The sequence below is a fragment of the Panthera tigris genome, chromosome B4 (assembly GCF_018350195.1).
Source record: "Panthera tigris isolate Pti1 chromosome B4, P.tigris_Pti1_mat1.1, whole genome shotgun sequence".
Lineage (NCBI taxonomy): Eukaryota > Metazoa > Chordata > Mammalia > Carnivora > Felidae > Panthera > Panthera tigris.
The window spans coordinates 128811359-128834973 of NC_056666.1; the positions used below are offsets into that span (position 1 = coordinate 128811359).

At 42.0% G+C, this 23615-nt stretch overlaps 1 protein-coding gene across 14 annotated transcripts in view; it reads right to left on the minus strand.

Moving 5' to 3' along the window:
* Positions 1-23615, minus strand: part of RBFOX2 (RNA binding fox-1 homolog 2) — a 280295-nt gene that overhangs the window by 37292 nt on the left and 219388 nt on the right. For 12 of the 14 annotated variants that reach the window (XM_042993158.1, XM_042993159.1, XM_042993154.1 and 9 more), the window contains one exon: positions 100-246. In XM_042993158.1, coding sequence (XP_042849092.1) covers positions 100-246 — 147 coding nt within the window. The remainder of the gene's footprint in view (positions 1-99; positions 247-23615) is intronic. The other 2 variants (XM_042993155.1, XM_042993153.1) reach the window with 1 other exon arrangement.

The following is a 23615-nucleotide window of genomic DNA, read 5'->3' on the forward strand; positions in this document are numbered from 1 at the left end:
GTCTGCAGTCTTATCCTAAGGTCCTGATGACTTATAACACGCCTGGCGGATCACATTAAATTGTCATTGTAAACCCACAAAGGGACTTCAGAGACTTACCCCAAACATCTGTCGGAGGTCGGGGTCCCGGAAGCGGAAGGGAATATTAGAGACATGCAGCCGTTTCGGGGTAGATTTGCTCTCTGAGTTCTCACTACTTTGTGTCTGTGACTGCTGGCCGTCTGTCTGTGCGCCCCCTTCTGTCTGCTAAGCAAAGAAACAGACAACGTTGAGTGGAAAAGAAGTATGATTACTTCACAAGAATTGTGTAAAATAACGAACATTCCCAGCCCCAGTCGTTCTCAAACAATCTTTAAGCAAAAATTACAAGTTGTCCCTTCAGAGGGGAAAAAAACCGAATCAAAATGTTACCTATGTTCAAACTGCTATAGTTTACAAAGAAAATTTAGGTCTTTTGAGTATTTACAGTACATTAGTGAAATGGGAGAAAACCAAAATGCTAAACAGAAATACTAAATACTAATGCCCAAGATCACATGGAGATCCGTTAGGTAGGAAAGACATAAAAACCGTACCATTAGTCTTTGATTCTTAGTAGAGTTTTCCATGTCTGAAATCTTTCCATTTTGAAAATGAAGAGTCTGTTATACTTAGCTGAGGTGATCACTGTGTTTTTGGTCTATCATTTCAGGAAACAGGGGAGTATTTTCATGTTTCGTTCCCTCTATGAGTTCCAGAGTTTATGACTACCGGGTTACCAAAGTATCATAACATTCACAAAGAGGAGACACCTAATGACAGTGGGCATTTGGTTTCAACCTGAAGGAACCCAATCCGCACGCTCCTCCTAATCCATGTGATTCCAGCTGACGTCAGCACAGGGACCCCAAGCTCCTGCAGCCCAGAGCAAAGCCCCACTATACAAAATCTGCCGGGACAGGCTTTGCGGGCCCTGCGTAACCTACTAGACGCGGGTAAGCGCTGGGTCAGTGTGTACAAGCGTGGTGTGCACTTTTAATCCTCAATCTCTTTTAAAGCAACACCCCAGACATTTTTCTCCCGATAAATCCTTGAAAAAGTGGCTATGCTGAGAAATACTTTTGACCATTATCTAACGGGTGTGATACATTCTAGGTATTCAAAACACATTTATTCTGAAGTATTCATCTGGCAATTTAGGAACCTTGTGTTTTTACTATTCCCTATGAAGTGTCTGCCAAACTGGAGGGCTCGCTGTGCTGATGAAACCAACATACTTTTAAAACAAGAGTGGAACTCGCTGTTCTTATTATCTCAAGTGAGTTACAACTGAGTCCCTAACAGATTCTTCTGAGTGACGCAGAACAGATCCCCTCCCTTTGACCCAATGTTCAAGTAAAAGAAACTGTGAATCACAGATACTTTTGGCTCAGAGACATTACCAACCAACTTGAAATGAAGTTCGAGACTTTAAAATATAAAAGATAATCAGGAATAAACGTGGAATAAATGCCAGCTTTTCAACTGTCAATCTAAGTGATGGCAGCTTTTATCTCATTCCATTCAGGCCTTGCAGATGGCTTAAATATGCAATGATTCATGTGATATAAAAATAGCAGAAAAGGGAAGGGCCATGAAGCAATGTTCTGCGAAAGTGTAAGGTTTTCAATCACCAATCTGGGCACAATGCAGACTAAACAAAACAAATTCCACTTCAAAGATGAAATTCACTAAGTTGCTAAAACGGCATCACGGACACCAAAGCAATAAGCATGAGCATCAATTACGACTCATGCTCATTCAAGCACCTTCAGACTTGCCTCTTACATCTCACAGCTGGAGCCCATAAAACTATTTCTTCAATCAAACTTAAAACTTTTTTTTAATGTTTATTTTTGAGAGAGCGAGAGAGACAAAGCACGAGTGGGGGAAGGGCAGAGAGAGAGGGAGACACAGAATCCAAAGCAGGCTCCAGGCTCTGAGCATCAGCACAGAGCCCGACATGGGGCTTGAACTCACGCACTGCGAGATCATGACCTGAGCTGAAGTTGGACGCTTAACCAACTGAGACACCCAGGTGCCCCTTCAATCAAACTTTAAAACCACCAGATCTTATCTGCAGGGTGTCAGTGTTTCACTCTGATAAAAGCCGAAAAGATGGACTCTAGCTCCAAACCAAAGTTTTATATATAACATCTACATGTTATTCAGGTAATCTGTAATATATATGTGAGGTGGCAGACGAAATGAAAACGAATGATTATTTCAAAGTATGTTGCCCAAGGTATTTGTTACTTAACGTTTTTACAGCCTTGAAGACACAATTTAAGAAGAAGATTAGAGGTCAGACTGGGTAATTTTCTGGCCATGTAGTTCATACCCACATTTTAAAAAAATATAAAGTCTTTAATTTCAGGGACATTTGGCAAGTTGAGAAATTAACATTTCCAAAATTCTTAAGTCTTCTGATTTAATATACATTTTAAAACTGAAGTTTAACATACATAGATACAAATGCACAAATCATAAGCATGAATGAAATTTCACAAAGAATATACAAGCATGTAACCATCAAACCAGATCAAGCCAACAGAACACCAGGAGCATTCCAGTCACTGTCCCCTTGTGAAAGGGACTCACTGCCCTGACTTCTAACTCCATAGATTAGTTTGGCTGTGAAAGATAAGAAAGAAAAGAAAAGAAAAAAGAAAAGAAAAGAAAACGAAAGAAAAAAGAGGAGAGGAGAGGAGAGGAGAGGAGAGGAGAGGAGAGGAGAGGAGAGGAGAGGAGAGGAGAGGAGAGGAACGGAAAGGAAAGGAAAGGAAAGGAAAGGAAAGGAAAGGAAAGGAAAGGAAAGAAGAGAAAAGAGAGAAAGAAAAGAAGGAAGAAAGAAAAGGAACTACACAGCATGTACTCTTTTGTTTGCCTTCGTTTATTCTGTAATACACATACACACATTATTGTAATTCATCTATTCATCTATTTTATAAACATACAGGACTTATTCGAGCTGCTTCCAGTTTTTGGCTATTAAGGATAATGTTCCTATAAATATTCTTGTGACATTCTTGTCTTTTGGTGCGCACAAACAGCCATTTCTGTTGGGTGCATATGCATCCAGGATTTGCTGGGTTAAGGACACGTGTAAGTTCAGCCTTAACACACGTTTTCCCAAGTGGCTGTACTAACTTATACTAACTGTGGATAGCTGCAAAAATTCTAGTTGTGCTTAGTATCATCCTTTTCATTGTCACTATCCTGGTGGAAGGCAGTGGCATTATATGGTGGCTTTAATTTGCTTTCTTCTCTTTAAATCTGCTTTCCACTTACAGAACTTTGTTGAAAAATGGGAACTCCTTGTTAAATAGCAACTATTTCTTGAGTGCATACTATAGGATAGACTCTTCCGTAAGCCTTTTAACAATAGTTAATACTTACATAGTGTTTACTATTTGCCAGACACTGGCCTACATTTTATGTATTTTAATTCATGTAATGCTTGCAACGACCCTAACATGGCATTTTTGTAAACATGAGAATGTAGGAGGTCCTTTTTTTTTTTTTAATTTGAGAGAGAGACTGGAAGAGTGCAAGTGGGGGGGGGGAGAGAGGGAGGGAGAGGAAGGGGGGGAGAGGGAGAGGGAGGGGGAGGGAGGGAGAGAGAGAGAGAGAGAGAGAGAGAGAGAGAGAGAGAGAGAGAATCTTCTCTCATGGGGCTCGATCCCACAGCCCTGGGATCATGACCTGAGCCGAAATCAAGTCAGACGCTCAATTGGCTGAGCCACCCAAGCATTCCTTTGGGTGGTGCCGTTTTTTTACCCCACTTTTCAGATGAGGAATCTGAGAAACACAAAGACCGCCTAAGCAGTGGATTAGGGGATTAGGGATTCAAACACAGGGAGTTTGGCCCCCGAATACATGCTCTTCACTACTATGTCATGTACTGTCTTTTCTAATCCTCACAATAATCTATGCAGCAGGCACTATTATTATCCCAATTGACAGAGGCAGAAAGTAAGGCACAGAAAGATTAAGTAGGTGCCCAAGGTCACACATTAAGTGGCAGAGCAGGAACTGAGAACTAGGTGGCGGACTTTCACGTACTAAGTATCATCCTGGCCAGCACGACACCTGCACTCTTCTCATTAGAAGGGAGAGCACTTGTGGATCCCACTCTCTTTCTCAGCGCCCTCACCTGGAGGAGCAAGACTTCCTCGGGGCTAGAGGCAGGCAGGAGGGTAAGGGACAGGGAAAGCTATACAAGAGTGACACGTATTCTCGATCTTGAGGGAAGAGAAGCAGGTCAGCCCACGAAGGGAGTAAAGGCAAGAGGAAAGAAAACCTGCAATGGCACACTACCAAACTGATACTCAAAGGGGCTGAAAAGCAGATTTCTGTATACAGTGGACAAAGGAGTAGGAAATGTACATTGAATGTAATTAAGCCAGATACTTCCCATTTGACATCCTTAACATTAAGTTACCTCAATATCAACTACTAATTGTTGAAACAAATCAGAGAGAAAAAGTGACACTTTTTAGGCTGTATCTTTGTGAAAAGTGGACAACTGAACTGCTCTGAGAAAAACCTCAGTGTACACCATTAGTTTGCTTTATTTTCTTTTTTTTTTTAATTTTTTTTTTAACGTTTATTTATTTTTGAGACAGAGAGGGACAGAGCATGAACGGGGGAGGGGCAGAGAGATAAGGAGACACAGAATCGGAAGCAGGCTCCAGGCTCTGAGCCATCAGCCCAGAGCCCAACGCGGGGCTCGAACCACGGACCGCGAGATCGTGACCTGAGCCGCAGTCGGACGCTTCACCGACTGAGCCACCCAGGCGCCCCAGTTTGCTTTATTTTCTACTGTTAGCTACTGAGCAGCTCTCTTGACTGTACAACCAACCTCCCAAGGTTCTGTTCTTCCCTTCTGTGGTCATTTTCTGACCTAATTTATTCACTGGGCAGAGGATGAAAACAGAAGGGGCTAGAGTCTGTGCCCTGAGAGTTCACAGCGAGGGCTGGCAGCGGCACTGCTGGCACCCTCCTGGGACTACCGTCTACATATCTACTCTTTAAACAACCCAGCTGCTCCAGTGGGGTCTGGCTGTCTGTATATACCGCACAGGAGCACAGGGCTTTTTATACCGAAGAGCGAGCGAGATTTTTAAGTCTCAAAGCCGCAATCTAGAAATGAGAACTAAAAACGTTTTGGTTTGATTAACTCACACTTTTCAAATTCTTGTAACTGCGAAACAGATTTTCTGACTTCTCTATGAAACAATGGAAATAAATCTTACTATACACTGTGAACAAATGTGCTGGTATGGCCTGGAAGAGAGTTGTGGGCAATACAAGATGAAGTATTACTGCCCAAGTCTCTATCGGAGTAACACTTAACATGTAATCCAAGATAGTAAGGAAGGTTTTGATTAATTCAGGAATAAAATTTATGGATTAGCCATTTTCTTCAAAATTTATTTTTCCTTTTGTTTTCTGAGAGAACTTCATTTCTTATTTTTGCCTATGTGAGGCTGATAGGGAGGCAAAGAGAAAACTTAATTCAGCACAGTAAATTTCTTGAGAATCTGATTCATGTCTGAGAACATCTACTGAATCAACCCATTTTAATGATTGTTTGACTGGGTATAGAATTGGAGGTTGAAAAAAATTCCTTTAGAACTCTGAAGGCAACTCTCAACTGTTGTGTAGTTTCCAGTGCTGCTGTTCAGAAATCTGAAGGTGTTCTTTCTCCCCATTCTCTCTGGTTTGGAGCCTGTCCAGTGTGTCTAGTGTTCTAAAATTTCATAGTGGTATGCTTTAAGGTAGGTGGGTGGGTGGGTTGGTTGGCTGGTTGGTTGACTGATTGATTGGTTGCTTATTTATTTTTCCCAAGATTTCACTTAAATTCACATTAGTTACCATACAGTGTAGTACTGGTTTCAGGAGTAGAACCCAGTGAGATTCACAACTTACACATAAAACCCAGTGTTCATCCCAACTGGTGCCCTCCTTAATGCCTATCACCCATTTAGCCCATCTCCTGCCAACCTCCCCTCCAGCAACCCTCGTTCGTTCTCTGTAGTTAAGAGTCTCTTATGGTTTGCCTCCCTCTCTGTTATCTTATTTTTCCTTCCCTTCCCCTATGAATGTTGGATAAAGGGATAGTATCCAAAAATCTATAGAGAACGTGTCAAACTTAACACCCCCAAAAATAATCCAGTTAAGACGTGGGCAGAAGAGGGGTTCCTGGGTGGCTCAGTCGGTTAAGCATCTGACTTCGGCTCAGGTCATGATCTCACAGCTCTGTGAGTTTGAGCCCCGCATTGGGCTCTGTGCCGATGGCTCGGAGCCTGGAGCCTGCTTCGGGTTGTGTCTCCCTCTCTCTCTGCCCCTAACCCACTCACATTCTGTCTCTGCCTCTCTCAAAAATAAACATTAAAAAAAAATTAAAAAAAAAAAAAAAAAGACATGGGCAGAAGACATGAACAGACATTTCCTCAAAGAAGACATACAGATAGGGCTAACAGACACATGACAAAATGCTCAACATTGCTCATCATCAGGAAAATACAAATCAACACCACAATGAGATAGTCAGAATGGCTAAAATTAACAACTCAGGAAACAATAGATGTTGGTGAAGCTGTGGGGAAAGGGGAACCCTCTTACACTGTCGGTGGGAATGCAAACTGGCACAGCTACTCTGGAAAACAGTGTAGAGTTTCTTCGACAAGTTAAAAATAGAACTACCCTATAACCCAACAAATGCACTATTAGGTCTTTATCCAAGGGATACCAAAAATACACAAAAATACTGATTTGAAGGGGCACATGCACCCCAATGTTTATAGCAGCGCTATCAACAACAGCTAAATTATGGAAAGAGCCCAAATGTCCATCGACCGATGAAGGAATAAAAAAGATGTAATGTGTACACACGTACACACACACATACACATACACACAATGGAATACTACTTAGTGATGAAAAAGAATGAAATCTTGCCATTTGTAATGACACAGATGGAACTAGAGTGTATTATGCTAAGTGAAATAAGTCAGAGAAAGACAAATACCATACGATTTCACTCATATGTGGAATTTAAGAAACAGATGAACATAGGAGAAAGAAGGAAAGCTTAATGTGGGTTTATTTTAGTCTATTTGGCTGGTAATTCTGTGGCCTTTTTTAAGTTGGAAATTAATGTCCTTCAGTCCCGAGAAGTTTTCTTTAATTATCTGATGACTCCAACCCTATACATGTTGTCTTTCTGGAACTTGCATTATTAGACACTGGATGTTTTGGATTGGTCCTCTTAATTTTCTTATTGCTTTCTTTTATTTTCTATCTCTCTGCCTTTAGCTTCTATTTTCTGGGATATAGGTCTTTAATTCCTTATCTGAAAACTCTGGGGCCAAGGCATATCAGAATTCAGAAGTTTTAGGATTTTAGAAAGGTAATGGGTGTATAAACCATAATACAACTCAGTGAGACTTGGGACAGTGATATTCCTTTATGTGCATTCATGTAAGTGGGACAAAGATATATGCAGGCTGTGAGTTCTGCCAATTTATGGAAAATCACCTGATTTTCAGAACATTTTTAGATTTTATAATTGTGGATTAAGACTGTAACGGTAGACCTCTGCTTCTTCAATCTCATCTTCCAGCCCTCCAACAAAGATTTTTTTCATCTTGTTGCCATGTTTTTAATTTCAAGGGCTCTTCTCTGAATCCCCCACTCTCCACCTCTTTTAAACTTCACTCTTGCGGTTTAGCAGATGGTGGTATCTTCTCTTCATCTCTCTGAGGCTACAGGTTATTGTTTTGGATTAGAAAAAGGTTCCTCTTATTCCCAATTTCTTTTTTGATTCTTTTCGTTCTGTTTTGCACGCTGTAGGCTTCCCTCAGGAATCCAGCTCTCTTGGGTTGTCTGCTCACAATTAAGAACTGAGTGGGGGAAGGTAGCTAAAAAGCCAGTAGTTCTGAATGACTGGGGTGCAGGGGCCTGAGGACTTTGATTCATTCTAGTTCAGTTAGGCAAGCGATTTGTTAGGGAAATCCCTGACATGTACATCGTTACGTCTTTCCTCTTGACTAGGTCAGGCAGGCAGTCCAGGGAAGAGTCTCCCAGTCTTCCAACCAGAGCTGTCGGTTTCGGAAACTCCTGTGAAATTTCTGTGGTGTAAATGGAACAACTGGCTTAGAAGTAAGTTCATGTGGGTCTGCTAAGTTAGTCACTAATTGGGACATCTGCTTTCTAGCTGCCAGAATTATTAATTCCCCTGGTCCTGTAATTTTCCTGTTCTTATTGGTTTATAACCCTAAAATCACACAGACACAAAAACCATTTTTGGAGGACCCCAAATTAGATGGAGGTTTTCAAAAGTAACATGAAACAACCACACAGTGTCATGTGTCTATGCAACCCAGCTTATGTGTGTTTTGAGCTGACATGTATAAAGTATTTTGGCAAATATTGCTTTGCTTTCAAAATAACCTTTGTATCTCAAGAAGAAGAGCCTGCGTTACAGCCCTTAGCCAACGCACACACGAAAGGCCGCAGGAGAGAAAGCAGAGACCTCGAAAATGAGACATGGTTATCAGCTAACGGCAAGTGTGTAAATACACAGTGTTTTCCTTTCCCTGTTCTTTAGAGCCTGGAACTACTTCAGATGTAAGCTGAAGATGATTAAAATATTTTGGGATAAGGAGACATGACAACTAACAGCAGTGTGGGATCCCAAACTGGATTTAGGACAGAAAAAAGGAACGTTAGTGGAAAAACTGGTAAAATTGAAGTAAGGACTCTATTTTGCCTTAACATTACTGTACCAACACTTCTTACTGCCTGGTCTGGAAGACTGTACTATTATCTTTTTTTTTTTTCCTAAAGTAGGCTTCCTGCCCAGCGCAGAACCCAGTACGGGGCTTGACCTCATGACCCTGACATCAAGACCGGAGCTGAGACTGAGACTCAGATTCTTAACCAACTGAGCCCCCCAGGTGCCCCGAAAACCGTACTGTATCTGTGTAAGGTGTTGACACTAGGAGAAGTTAGATGAAGGACATCCAGAAATTTTTTGTGCTATTTTCGCCACTTTACTGTAAGTCTACGTTTATTTCAAAATAAGAAGTCAAAAAGAAGGGAAAAGGTATTTGGAGATGTCAGATCCTAAACCCTAAAGAATATTAAAACACCAAGAATGTCTAGTTGGTTTAAGGACTGTACACAGACATAAATGTAGGTAGGTACTTGTATCTGTATTCAACAGGTGGGTTGGACAACTTCTAAAAATCAGAAATGGGCTGAAAAGTCCATTCATTTCAAATTATCGCCATGGCAAAGGAAAAAAAAAACAAACCACCTAATCTGATATTACGATTATCTACTCCCAAATTAGGAACAGTTTTAATTTACATTTGTAAGTTACTCACAAAAGGTAAGCCACATAAAGTGCCATCCCCTGCGGCATTTTCCCTGAAGATCTCATCGTTTTGAGAACAAAAGGAGGATTCCTAGTTGGGTCCAATTTCTTTTGGGTGGGGGCTGGTCTTCAGTTAGGGTTTAAGTGGATCCTCTTCATAGGATGAATGAGATATTTTCACAATATTGATTATAAAGTCGGTCACACATGGTGCAAAGGACAAGGTTCTAAAAACGGCAGAATTCCAGACTAAACTTATCCAAGGACAGTAGATCTTTCTATTAATTGCTAAAAGCAGAGCTGTCTTGTGAATTGCCATATAATTCACACAGCTTTGAAATGAGGCAATTATTAACAAGAATTATGAATATAATTATTAGTTATGTGAGAGTATTCACATTGGTTCTGTTAAAGGAACCAGACTGTGTCCAAGAGGGAGTCACTCATGCCAACAGGCCCCAGTTGAGCAAACCAAAAGTGAACTACATTGCTTTGCTGGGCTCTCCCAGAAAAGCAAGGCCTAGGTCAACCAATCAGCACAACGTACCTGACTTGGCTCCAAGACTCCCCTACTTTCCAAATAAGGAAAGCAACCTTGCTTTGACCAATCAGCAAATGCCCAGTCCAATTTCCTTGTTCCTGCTCCTTCTGCCTATCAAATCTCTTGCCTTGTACAGCTCTTCTGACCTCCTTTCTATCTGCTTAGATTGGATGCAACCCAACTCATGAATCACTGAATAAAGCCAATAAGACCTGTGTAATTTTAAATTTGGTTATAACAGTTAAAAATTTACACAAAAGTGAAATTTCATTAATTTTCCTACATTACATTATTTCAAATTTGAATGATTCAAATTTGTATCAACTAAGACTGTGATGTATTTTATACCCAACAAAATCTAATGGAAAGATCATTCCCAAAGTAGCATTAGGCACATCTAAAGGATGTGTGTGTGTGTGTGTGTGTGTGTGTGTGTGTGTGTGTGTGTGTGTTTCAAAAATCATAGAACAAGGGGAGCCTGGGTGGCTCAGTTGGCTAAGCATCCAAATTTGATGTTGGCTCAGGTCATGGTCTCACAGTTCATGAGTTTGAAACTTGTATCGGGCTCTAAAATGACAGTGCAGACCCTGCTTGGGATTCTCTGTCTCCCTCTCTCTTTGCCTCTCCCCTGCTCGCTCTCTAGCTCTCCATCTCAAAATAAATAAATAAGCATTTAAAATTTTTTTTTAAAAATCATAGAGCAGTATTTCACAGTGGGTATAAGTTAGTTCTACAGGATATTACCTGGTATGTTGTAGAAAATGGCTTTCATGGTCAAATAAATATGGGAAATACTAGATTAAACAAAGTCAACAAGTTTCCTGTGAATTCTGAAGAGAGAACTCACCTTTCTCCTGAAACATGTTACACATGCAATTCATTCATTTATTTTTCTAAAGCAGGCTACAAAATTCACTTAGGAAAATACTGCTTTTATCAGGATGGCTCTTAGAGCAGTAGCTCCCATGCAGGTGAAGGAAGAAAATGGAGTAACAGAGAAGAGAATTGGATGGCCTATTAATTTGTATCCTTTTTTTAAGTTTATTTATTTCTGTTAAAGGGGGGAGGGGCAGAGAGAGAGGGAGAGACAATCCTAAGCAGGTCCCATGCTGTCAGCACAGAGCCTGAAGCAGGGCTCGAACCTGGGAACCATCAATGAGAGCATGATGAGTCGAAACCAGGAGCCAAATGCTCAACCAACTGAGCCGCCCAGGTGCCCTTGTATCATTTTATAAATCGAGGTTGCCTAGAATGCCTTCTCTGAAATAATTATATAAAAACAGCCTTGTAGCTAATGCTTTTTGCACACTTACTATGTGCCAGGCATTATCCTAAGTACCTGCTATTCATTTTCTCATTTAAGGCAAAAAATAACCCTATCCGGTAGGAACGATCATCACCATTTTTACAGATGAGGAAAATGAGCATTAGAGTAATAATTTTCAGATGGTTACACATTTAGCAAATGGAGGGAGCTGGTAGCTAAACTCAATCTGATTTCCAGGGCTCCAGCACGCTCCCTCACCACAACCACAATATTATATAATAAAAAGATGTTTTTTAAAACAGCTTTAAACACTTGTTTTTTTTTCCTGATAATATTGTAGAAAGTGGGTTGGGTTACTTTTCTTTTCTTTTTTTTTTACATTGTATTTATTTTTGAGAGAGAGACAGAGACAGAGAGAGACAGAGACTGAGCACAGGTGGGGGAGGGGCAGAGAGAGAGGGAGACACAGAATCTGAAGCAGGCTCCAGGCTCTGAGCTGTCAGCACAGAGCCCGGTGCGGGGCTCAAACCCACGAACCGTGAGATCATGACCTGAGTCGAAGTCAGTTGCTTAACCGACTGAGCCACCCAGGTGTCCCGGGTTACTTTTCATCATGTCATTTTACACTGCCTACAACCCATGTTGACCCACCATTAGCAAAATTTTTTTTTTTTTTACTTTATTTATCTTTTGAGAGAGAGAGAGCAAGCAGGGGAGGAGCAGAGAGAGAGGAGGAGAGAATCCCAAGCAGGCTCCGCGCTATCAGCACAGAGCCTGACGTGGGGCTCAAAACCATGAACCATGAGTGAGATCATGAGCTAAAGTCAAGAGACAGACACTCAACTGACTGAGCCACCCAGGTGTCCCAAGGTTTGTTAGCATTTAAAGCATTTTTATAAATATTTATAATGGAGTATGTGATAGGTTAAAACTGGTGGAATTAGATCATATGAATTCCTTCTTAAAGAGTAAAATGCCCTAACGTGATTTAATATTTTTCTAAAAAGTGAAATCTTGGCCCCTATGCTTATTTACTGAAAATCCGGGTATTTCACAGTGCTAAACGAACATGCTAATAGGACCATTTATCATATGTTGAATACAAAATTATTTTATCTAATGCCACCACCAAACACAATTTTTTAAGGCACGGAAAACTGAAATTGCATCTGTGTAGAGCAATTCCCTACTCAAGAAAGATTACTTTTGGATTTAGTTATTTTAAAAAGAAATGCTTAAGGGGCATTAAGCCACCTGGGTGGCTTAATCAGTTAAGCATCCAGCTTCAGCTCAGGTCATGATCTCATGGTCCGTGAGTTCAACACTCAAGCCCTGCGTTGGGCTCTGTGCTGACAGCTCAGAGCCTGGAGCCTGCTTTGGATTCTGTGTCTCCCCACCACCCCACTCTTTGCCCCTCCTCCACTTGTCCTCTGTCTCTCTCTCTCTCAAAAATAAATAAAACATTATAAAAAATATAAAAGAAAAAGAATACTGCTGTGACAACCCAAATTCTGAGAACCTAGTGCTGTTTGGTCATTTAAATATAAGCAAAGCTTTTTTTTCTTTTTTTTTTTCCAGTTAACTAGTAATTCAATTTTCTTTAGAAAATATCTAGTTCCTTTTTCTCAGTGGGTCAAAGTGCTATAAAAAAGGAATTACAAAAGGCATCATCTCTACATGTAATATCATCATAAACTGATATCACCCTGTGAAATAAAAACCACAACAAGTCACTTATTGTTTTTAAACCGGGAGTAAGAACTACAGAAAAAGTTTGTATATAACATAAAACAGTGAACACATAGATCACCTCAATTAAAACCTTCATCCTTAACTGAATGTTTAATATTCTAATGTACATTTTAGAATGAAAGAAATCTGTATGTTCTAGTTGGAGTTCTTAGGCTTAAGGTCAAAGAATGAGTGGAAGCTAACAAGACCATCCCTGTGGACACCCTTTATTTTCTGTAATTTGTATGGGGAGGCAGAAAAAAAGCATTTGACTGAAAGCAGATTTCCTGAGTTCTGGCTCTGTCACTGGCTGGCTGTAACGGTCTGCGTTCAAGAATCACCATCCCCAACTCTGTGTAGTTGCGGGGGGGGCGGGGGGGGAGGATAGCAAATGAATGAATGGATCACAAGGCTAACAACAGTAACAATGTGCTGAAAGGTGTCTTGGGCGTCATGGCCCAAAGGGCAATTTTCTCTGCCCGAGAGTATCCACGCCTGGCTCTGAGTGTGGTTTTCTGTAGCAACTCCTGCATCGTCACGCCAGCCTGCAGTGCGCTCGTGGACCCAGCTCTGCCACCGCCCAGCGGCTCACGGGCCCCCCCACTCTGCTAAACTGACAAGTGTGGATGGTTCGTGTCGGCTCCACATCAGGGCCTCTCCTGGAAGAGTGGACAGCCGGGTGAATAAATTCCTCAGTCCCAGGCCTTCTAAATCTAGCTCGGAAACAGAACGTGCTAATGATAATTTCTATGCTGCAGGCTGAGGGTAACATGGCCCCACGACGCACAACGTGAGACCAAGATCTAGGCCCCATTCTTCCCATTATGTTCCAGAAATCCTCATCTGGGCCAACGGACCCACGTTAAGGGCTACCACTTCTCGGCTATGTGGTAGTGGGACACCCCTCCCCAGGGCACTTGCAAGTACGGGGGTCCGTGGTTAATTCCGTGGAGGACGGGGAGACTGATCTCCTGATAGGAGAGCGGTGAGAGAAAATCTGGCTTTAACTCCAGAGAAGGGGTGTGCAACAAAGCGAAGAAACGGGGTGACGCGAAGCACGGAGTCCTAGTTACCTGTAATTCGGGTGTGCTCCAAGGCTAACCACTGAGGAGGGCTGCAGGGCCTATGGGCGACAGTGTAAAGGCAGGCCCCTCCGCTGCGCCTTCGCATCTCTGCCCCAGAGCCATCAGCAGCTGTTTAAATACCTCAAATGATGTCACTAACATTTCCTACTAACCGGGCACGGATGCTGAACTGCCTCTGTAAGCTTTTTTTGCCCCCCACACAAAAACACTTATGAAACATCCATTATATGCCAATGGGAATAATAAGAGGAGAGCTTGTAGTAAAACTCCTGCCCTCAAGGAGAGGACGATCCACTAGCTAGGTAGAGTCCATATATAAATTCAAACCTCATCTGTGGATTCCTCATCAAAGCTTGTCTGCTTCAAATACTTCGGCTATTTGTGCCTGCCAGCATTTGGGAGAGTATCTAAACGGACCGGCAACTGAGGTCCTTTCTTCTCTGCAGGCAGGCGCGGGGGTAATCAGGCCTCTGCAGCCCCAGGAGGGACCCCTGACTGCTATCTCTTTGCTAATGCTCGGTATGGGACCTACAGACTGTCAAAACAGGCTCTTGTCTTAAGGGCACAAGAAGCTTCTAGCCCAATGTGAAAATCAACTTCTGAAGTACATTTTAGAAATAAAATTCCACATTCCATTGCTTGTTTCTCATTTTCCTGGAAGTCCTTTTTTTTTGGTTCTTGCCATCAAGATGGAACTATTCGACATAAACGAGGTCTCTATGATGGTATCGCTGCAGCTCACAATAATAAAAAGCACAAATCAAGAACATCAAAGAATGACTGATTTTAAAAGATGGTTTAAAAAAAAAAGCAATTAAAGAACTATTTACACTAGTAATTTCCAAAGCACTAATTTCTAATTTCTTTTCAATACAATACTGTCAGGTAGGCAACACTGGCTTCACGTGGTAGATGAGGAAACTGAAATCCAGGAGGTGAAATGGCTTATTCCAGACACAGTTCTTGCAGTAAGAAGGACACAATCTTTGACTCCGCTCTCCTTGTTTTACTCATTCAATCGGCTGTCAAATCCTGTGTATTCTACCTTGGCAATTTCTCTTCCGTTCACCCCTCCTCTACATAACACCTGGAGCCCCTGCTCGTAAGACTCTCCTAACCCGTCCCCTGCTTCTCTCCTCATCTGGTATATGCAACAGATGGGTCTTCCAGAAGCACAGTTCTGCTCACTTCCCCTTCCTTGCTTAGGAACCTTCGATAACGTTTCTCAGCCAGGCATTCAAATACTCTTCCCAATTTGTACTCAAGCGACTTTTTCTCCCACCTTATTTTCCTCTGTAACCACCAAACGCCCAAAGCTTCATCTAATGGAAACATGTGCTTTTATCCAAGGACACTTTGATCTTGCCCATCTCTAACTTTGCTTTGAGAGATGGCTTTCCCAAGTCTTCCCACCATCACCCGCGCATGTTCCAATTCTAACCACTCGTGGTACGAGGCCCAGATCAGTGCCACCTGCCCCTAGCAGCCTCAGCGTCTCCCTCCTCAGACCTCCCATGGCACACCGTATCTCCCTTAACCACCACCCGCCCCCCCCCAACCTGAGAAAGTGTTACTGAGTAACTATCAAGTGCCAGGCACTGTGGTAAGTCAGAGACTGCAAAGATGAACCTGAAGACCTTACAGTTTAATTAGGAAGACGAAAGTGAACAAAAAACATCACAGTAAGTTCCACGGAAAGCGGTCGGCTCAGGAATCGATGTGAGCCTAAATGAAAGAAACGCTTGGCTTAGCCTAGGAAAACCAAGCAAGGCTTCCCAAGGCTTCCCAATAGAGCGGACGCCTGGACTGAATGGGAAGAGATACACGGGTGCCTGCTGTGAGGACCGTGGGAGATGGGGCATCCAAGTGGCCGAGGGGGAAAACAGACTCTGAATTCCCCGACTGTAAAACCCTCACACGCACAAGGGGCTAGTTTATGAACCACAATAAAATACCGTTTGCGGAAGCCATCTCTCAACAAAGCGCTACAGACATTTAAGGTTATCAGTTCGTGGTTAAATAACAATGCTTCCTACCTACCTTTTGAATTTAATTGGCCCCAGGAACTACCAAGTCCGTTTTAAGAAACATGTGAGTAGATAGTAAAAGTTTAACACAGAATAATCTATGATGTTGTCGTATCTAAGTTTTATGATGCGCTGTTCTGCTGCTCAGTCTCTCCCTCTCCACACGCATCCCCTGAACACCCACACATTCACAACTTCCAAAGGCAAATGGCTTAAGAGCAGTGAATTCACACTCCCGTTTAAAGGTACACTTAACCACGGGGTGCCTGGGCTTAACGTCAGTTAAGCGTCCCACTTTGGGCTCAGGTCATGATCTTGCGGTTCGTGAGTTCAAGCCCCGCGTCGGGCTCGCGGCTGTCAGCCTGTCAGCAAGAAGAGCCCACTTCGGATCCTCTGGCCCCCACTCTGCCCCTCCCCAACTTGCACTCCCTCAAAAATAAATAAGCATTAAAAAAAGTAATAATAAAAATGTTTATTTTTTTAAAATTTTTATTTAAAAATTTTTATTTATTAAATAAACATTTTATTTAAAAATTTAAAAAAAAAGGGAAAAAAACCCAAACGTGTAAGAAGCATCTTCAACCAGAGCCTCCTAATAATTTCCCATTTTATTGTTAGTAACTTCCTAAAGTTATAGAACGTGTGCCATCTGTGTCTGTAGAAACAGCTCAAGGAGCTTCCATTTTCTCCTCAGCACAATCAATCCACGGTCGCTACACATGGATTCCTAATTTTATTTCAGGATTTCTTTAGGACCTCCAATTAGTCGATATAATGCAAAGTCATATAGCGAATAGTTTCTACTAGGGGTGAGAAACAGAAATCTTAACCGCGTAGGTTTGGATTAAGGAACAGAACTTGCCCTTAACACTGGCGTCGAAAAGCTGGAATGCGGGCCTGTGAAACAACGGGAGCTGGTGGCAGTAAGGGCAGTGGTGAGGAGGGGTGCGGTGAGGAACCGTGAGCTGCCGGGAGAGGACTCAGCGAGGGCAGTGCTGGCCGAGACCGCGTGAACAGGCCGGTCACTCCTCCCCAAAACAAGACAACAGTAAGAAAGTGGGACGAGACTGTCCAACAGCCATTTCTGGACTGGAAATCGGTCTGGATTCTGGAAGTCGGTCAAAGGTGAATTCTGGAAATCGGTCAAAGGTGAATAACAAACAAACGAATTTCTCGAGGGGCGCCTGGGTGGCTCAGTTGGCCAAAGCTAATGCTGTGTAGAGAATTGTCAGGTTGGTCAATTCTGCACTTTCCCGAAGGAACCTAAGGCTCCAAGAAGATGAGCAGACATTTCTCAAGGTTTTGGCTAAAGGTGAGTTATAGAGATTTTTCTTACGTAAAGAAAAGGTTAGGGGCTCCTGGGTTGGCTCAGTTGGTACAGCATGAGACTCTTGATCTCAGGGTCGGGAGTGTGAACTCCAGGCTGGGTGCAGAGATTACTTAATAAAATAAAATCTTAAAAAAAAAAAAAAGAAGAAGAAAAATGGGGTGCCTGGGTGGCTCAGTTGGTTGAGAGTCTGACTCTTGATTCTGGCTCAGGTCATGATCCTAAGGTCATGGGATCAAGCCCTGAGCCAGGCTCCACGCTGAGCCTGGAGCCTGGTTAAGATTTCTCTCTTTCTCTCTGCCCCTCTCCTCCACTGGTGCTCTCTCTAAAATTAAACAAACAAAACTTTTTTTTCTTGAAAAACTGCTAGTGCTTAGGGTAAGGCCTGCAAGAGGCTATAGACCCTGCCTGTGGCTACTCCAACCTGTCCCTCTGCCCGCCCCCCACTGTCACCACCCCAATCCCTCAGTTCTGCGGGAGAGAACTTCACTAGTTTTTATCAATACAGGGCTGGGGCCATGAAAACCAGTAGCTGTGCGCCAGAAGGGGTGAACTCGATTTGGGGCACTCAGGGCGACGGTGGGAGTGGGTGGTGGGGAGGTGGGGGCGGTAAAAGCCCACAGCTCTGTCAGGTTTGGTAGGGATCTAACAGGGGACAGAGTTCTTCTAGCGTGAGCTTGTGGTCTGATCGAGGTGAGTTGGGGGGCAGCCAGGGGTGCGGAGGGGAGATCCCGGAAACAGAGAACCGCACAGGAGCCGGATACGCTCTCCTCACATGTGGGGCTGGCCACGCAGCTACAGGCGTGAGGAGGGGAGACGGGAGACACGAGACAGTGCAGCAGAGAGACCAGGCCGAGCAGCCCTGCGAACTGGCTGGCCTCTGAAGGCACCTCCCAACCCACAGACAGATGGCTCACAGAGGGTGGAGGCTGTACAAGCACGAGGCACTTAAACACCACCTCTGCCCAAATCACTGGCCGGCCACCGAGCTACGGGGACTCGCGGGGAACTCCTAGCCAGGCTAAAGAGTGAAAAGGGGAGGGAGGATTGCCAAGCGGAACCAGCAGTGGCTGCACACCACCGAGGAGTCACATTCCACCGTTTAAGTTCAGGCAAATTACTCAAAACACACACGCGTGAGTACACCTACACCTTTCAACAGCGTAAATGATGCTTCGGAGTTGCTGAAATATATTACTAACGCGTCCAGCTCATTGAAAAATTACAAGACCTGCAAAGACACAGGAAAGTGGGGCTCAGACTCCAGAAAACAAGCAGTAACTAGTGGGCCTGGATGTTGGATTTAGCGGATGACTTCAAAGTGGCAGTTCCACACGTATTCAGAGAACTGAAGGAAATGTGATGACAGTCTCTACGGAGAAGCAGAAATCACAAATGAGGATTGCAGAACTGGAAAGTACAATAACTGAAGTAAAAAATATACTGAGACGCTCAACAGTTGATGCAGTATGGCGGAGCAAAGAACGAGCGGACCGAAAGAGGCCTCCACACAAATTCTCCCATCTAATGAACAGAAAGACAAAAGATCGGAGGAAAATGAATAGAACTTTAGATTCTATTTTGACTTAACTTAAAAACAAACAGGGGCGCCTGACTGGCTCAGTCGGTTAAGCGGCCAACTTCAGCTCAGGTCATGATATCGAGGTCCGTGAGTTCCGAGCCCCGCGAGTTCCGAGCCCCACGTCGAGCTCTGCACTGACAGCTTGGAGGCCAGAGCCTGCTTTGGATTCTGTGTCTCCCTCTCTCTTTCTGCCCCTCCCCCATTCGCTCTCTGTCTCTTTCAAAAATGAATAAATGTTTAAAAAATTTTAAAAAACCTTGAAAACAAACAAAAAACCAGAACCCGAACCTGTGGGTGAACAAAAAGTTCCCAACATATTGGTGGTGAAAGTCCCAGGAAGAGAGGAAGAAGGGAAAGAACACACAGCTGAAGAAACTATGCTCAAAAACTTTCCAAATATGGTGGAAAATCTTAATCTACAGATCCAAAAATCTCAATAGATCCCAAGGATGATAAAAACAAAGAGATCCAGGGGCGCCTGGGTGGCTCAGTTGGTTGAGCATCCGACTTTGGCTCAGGTCATGATCTCATGGCTCGTGAGTTTGAGCCCCACGTTGGGCTCTGTGCTGACAGCTCGGAGCCTGGAGCTTACTTCATATTCTGGATCTCCCTCTCTCTGTCTCTGCCCTCTCCTGCTCATGCTGTCTCTCAAAAATAAATAAACATTAAAAAAATAATAATAAAAAAAAAAACACAAAGAGATCCACCCTAGGCACATCAGGGCCAAACTGCTCAAAGCCAAAGATAAAATAAAGATCGTGAAAGCAGCAAGAGAAAAACAGTTCAGCACTGGAAGGGGCACAAGAGGATTAATAGCTGACTTCTCATCAGAATCAGCTGGCTCTTGTCAGAGGTGGGAAGGCAGGGGCACAACAGATTTTCAAGTGCTGGGGAGTGGTGGAGAAATGGTCAACCAAGAATTCTACAGCGAGCAGAACTAGCCTTCAAAACTGAAGACAAAATAGAGACATTCCCAGATAAACAAAAACAGAAAATTTGTTTCAAACAGACCTAGTCTACAAAAAATACTAGAAGACGTCCTATGGGCTGAAAGGAAACGATATCAGACTATAACTCAAATCTATATAGGATGATATGAAGATCACCAGAAATGGTAACTTTCTGAAAATACAAATTCTTTAAAGTAATAATTACAATACTGTATTTCTGCATTTCTTTTTCTTTTAGAGAGAGAGCGAGAGCATGAGCACGGGAGAAGGGCGGAGGGAGAGAGTGACAGAGAACATCTCAAGGAGGCTCTACACTCAGCACGGAGCAATGTGGGGTTGATCCCACAACCCTGGGATCGTGACCTGAGCCGAAATCGAGTCAAACGCTCAACCAACTGAGCCACACAGGCACCCTTTGTTGCATTTCTAATATATATTTGTCTCCACCAATATTTCTTGTCTCATCTATTTTGTCTGATATTAATATAACCAACCACCTCAGCTCTCTTATGCTTACTATCAGTAGGACATCTTTTTCCTTCATTTATCTCAAACTCTTGAATCTAAGGTGAGTCTCTTGTAAAAAACATACAACTGGACTCATATGTATAAAATATATGAGGATAACAGCACAAAATGGTGAGGAATGAAGCTATATCAGGACCGAAGCTGCTATATTTTATCAAAGACACACACACACACACACGGGCACGTGGGTGCACGTCTGCAAGTAAGCAAACAAATGGCAAGCAAGCAAGTGCATCGGTCAGTTATAAGCTGAAGACGTAATCCTTGATCAAGAACTAAGAAAATATAAAAATAACACAAATAATTTAAAAATCACAAAGGGGTTTAAAAGGTACAGTTAATTACTTAACAGAAATCAGGAAAGAAGGAACAGAGGAACAATAAAAGACAGGAGACATAAAACAAGTAGTTTAAATGGCACACATAAATCCACCCATATTAACAATTAGTTTAAATATAAATAGACTAAATACTCTGATAAAAAAGGCAGTAATTTTCAGATTGTTTAAGTGAGATCCAGTTGTATGTTTTTTTTTACAAGAGACACACCTTAGAGTCGAAGAGTTTGAGACAAAATGAAGGGAAAAGATGTCACACAAATAGTAATGGTAAGAGAACTGAAGTGATTATATTCGTATCAGACAAAACAGACCTAAGAGATAATGGCAGAGACAAATAGGGACGTTTCTTATCGATAAAAGGGCCAACTGGTTAGAAACAGTCTGTAGGACAGACTGTCTTAATAATACAAGTCTCAGTAAGTTTTAAAAAACCGAATCATACAAAGTTATGATGCTCTGTGACCACAATGGGATTAAATGACAAATCAACAAAAAAAGTTAGGAAATCCTCAAATATTTGGAAATTAAACAACACACTTCCATGTAACCCAGGATCAAAGAAGAAATCATAAGGAAAAAAATTTAAGAATCTTTTTAAAAAATAAATGAAAACAAAAACACAATATATCACATTTTAGGGAAACTTAAGGGGAAATATATAGCTTTAAACACATATTAGAAAGGAAAAAAAAAATTAAATCAATGCTCTAAGGCTGCAACTCAACAGGCTTAGAAAAACCAAGAGCAGGGGCTCCTGGGTGGCTCAGTCGGCTAAGTGTCCGACTTCGGCTCAGGTCGTGATCTTGCGGTTTGCGAAGCCAAGCCTGTGTCAGGACTGTTCAATCCTGCTTCGGGTTCTGTCTCCCTCTCTCTCTGCTCCTCCCCCACTAGCACTCTGTCTCTCTGTCTCTCTGTCTCTCTCTCTCTCAAAAATGAATAAACATTAAAAATTTTTTAAAATAATAAAAACCAAGACCAAATCAAACTCAAAGCTAGTAGAAGGAAGGAAATAATGAAGATCAGAATGGATATCAATGAAATATCAAAGAGAAAGACAATAGATTTAAAAAAATCAATGAAATCAAAAGATGGTTTTCTGGAAGGATCTGCAAAATTAATAAACCTTAGCTAGACTGACCAAGAAAAAGAGAGGAGCCACAATTATCAAAATCAAGAACGAGAGAAGGGATATCAGTACAGATGCTATAGAAATTAAAAAGGACCATACGGATTTTTATAAATTATAATTAAACCATATATTTATAAATCTATAGATTATAATTATATATATATATTATATCCAACAAAATAGACAATTTAGATGAAAAAGAAAAATTCCTAGAAAGTCACAAATTACTAACATTGGTTTGACTCGCAATATAAAATAAAAATAAAAAGAGAAAAAGGACAGGTAACTAGTAAAAAACAGATTCAGTAATTAAAATACCTTGATAAAGCCTCAGATTTATGTTTTATTTCTTCTTTGCACAGTTGTTCTGGTAAGTCTGTGAGTTCATCATCATTTGAAAATGATTTGGAAATGTGGCCAATATAGTGGCTGGTATATTCACAATTCTAGCACAAATGCTATGGAATCCTCATTTGTTACCCATCATGCTTATACCTCTCAAATAAATTGTCAATACAGTCCATTACTTATGAAGTATAAAATTATGTGCTTATATGTAACTGATCAACACTAAAAAGACAACACGTTTTCAAGGAAAGAATGGATTTCTTTGCGGTCTAATAGCTAATAAAGGGAAATAGAAAGAATTTGAAGGTGAAATCCATCCTTATGCAACAAAAGCTTCCATTCTAAGGTTCTTTATTGGGAAGTAAATCATATCAAGTGGTTTAAAGGCTGAATAAAGGTCTCCTGATAATCTGAAACAGGAAGGGCAAAAAGAAGTGTAAAAATTCGACATAGATATTTCTATCTAGGATATAGAACATTTTTATCTTTGGAGACAGACGACATAATCCCACAGACAATAAGACTTCCTTCCTGTATGTTGATATATATCTGATATATATCTCCTGGTTAATTTCTGACATTTCTTTTACTTTCGGAAGTTAGTGGTTAAAAGGCGAAGTCAAAGAGGCAGGCTAGGGCCAGGGATTAGTAAACGAAGTACAGAGTGTGGATTTTATTCCAAGTATGTTAGGGAACTGCTAGAGTTAAGTTGGAAAATAACACTATTTGCATTAGAAAACAAAGCACTACGCTGGCTGGGATGTGGCAAAGGGAGAAGTTAGTTAGGGAGCAGTGACACAGGGAATATGTGATGAGGTCGGGAATAGTGTGGGGGCAATGAAGATACCTTACGTGAATTAAATTCTTTTAAATCTAACGGCCATTCTGAGGTAGGTACTACTGTCTTCATTTTCCAGGTACAGATACGTACTTGTCATCACTGAGAAAGCCAAAGCAGAAAGAGATTAAATAAAATTGTACTGCTAAGTAGGGCCCGCCTCAAACCTGGCATAAGAGCTGCTATCATACACATTCTCCAGTTAAGGTACTAAGTTAGAGACAAGAGGCTGAAGTAAGAGAATGCTTCGAGTTACGGTTTCCGAGACCTATAGACGGACTGGATGGAGACGTGAAAGAAAGAAACAGGGAAGACTCATGGGTGTTGCTTGAACAGCAAGATGAATCTAGTAGCATAATCATATAGAGAGAGAAGACACAAAATAAGAGGACGGGGGTCCTAGGATCCAGGCCTGGAGTGCTGTAACATCTCAAAATCGAACAGAGAAAGAGAAGCTGCCAGCAGAGGGGACTGAGAGAGGACTTCCGGGGGGGCAGGAGGGCAACGGGGAGTG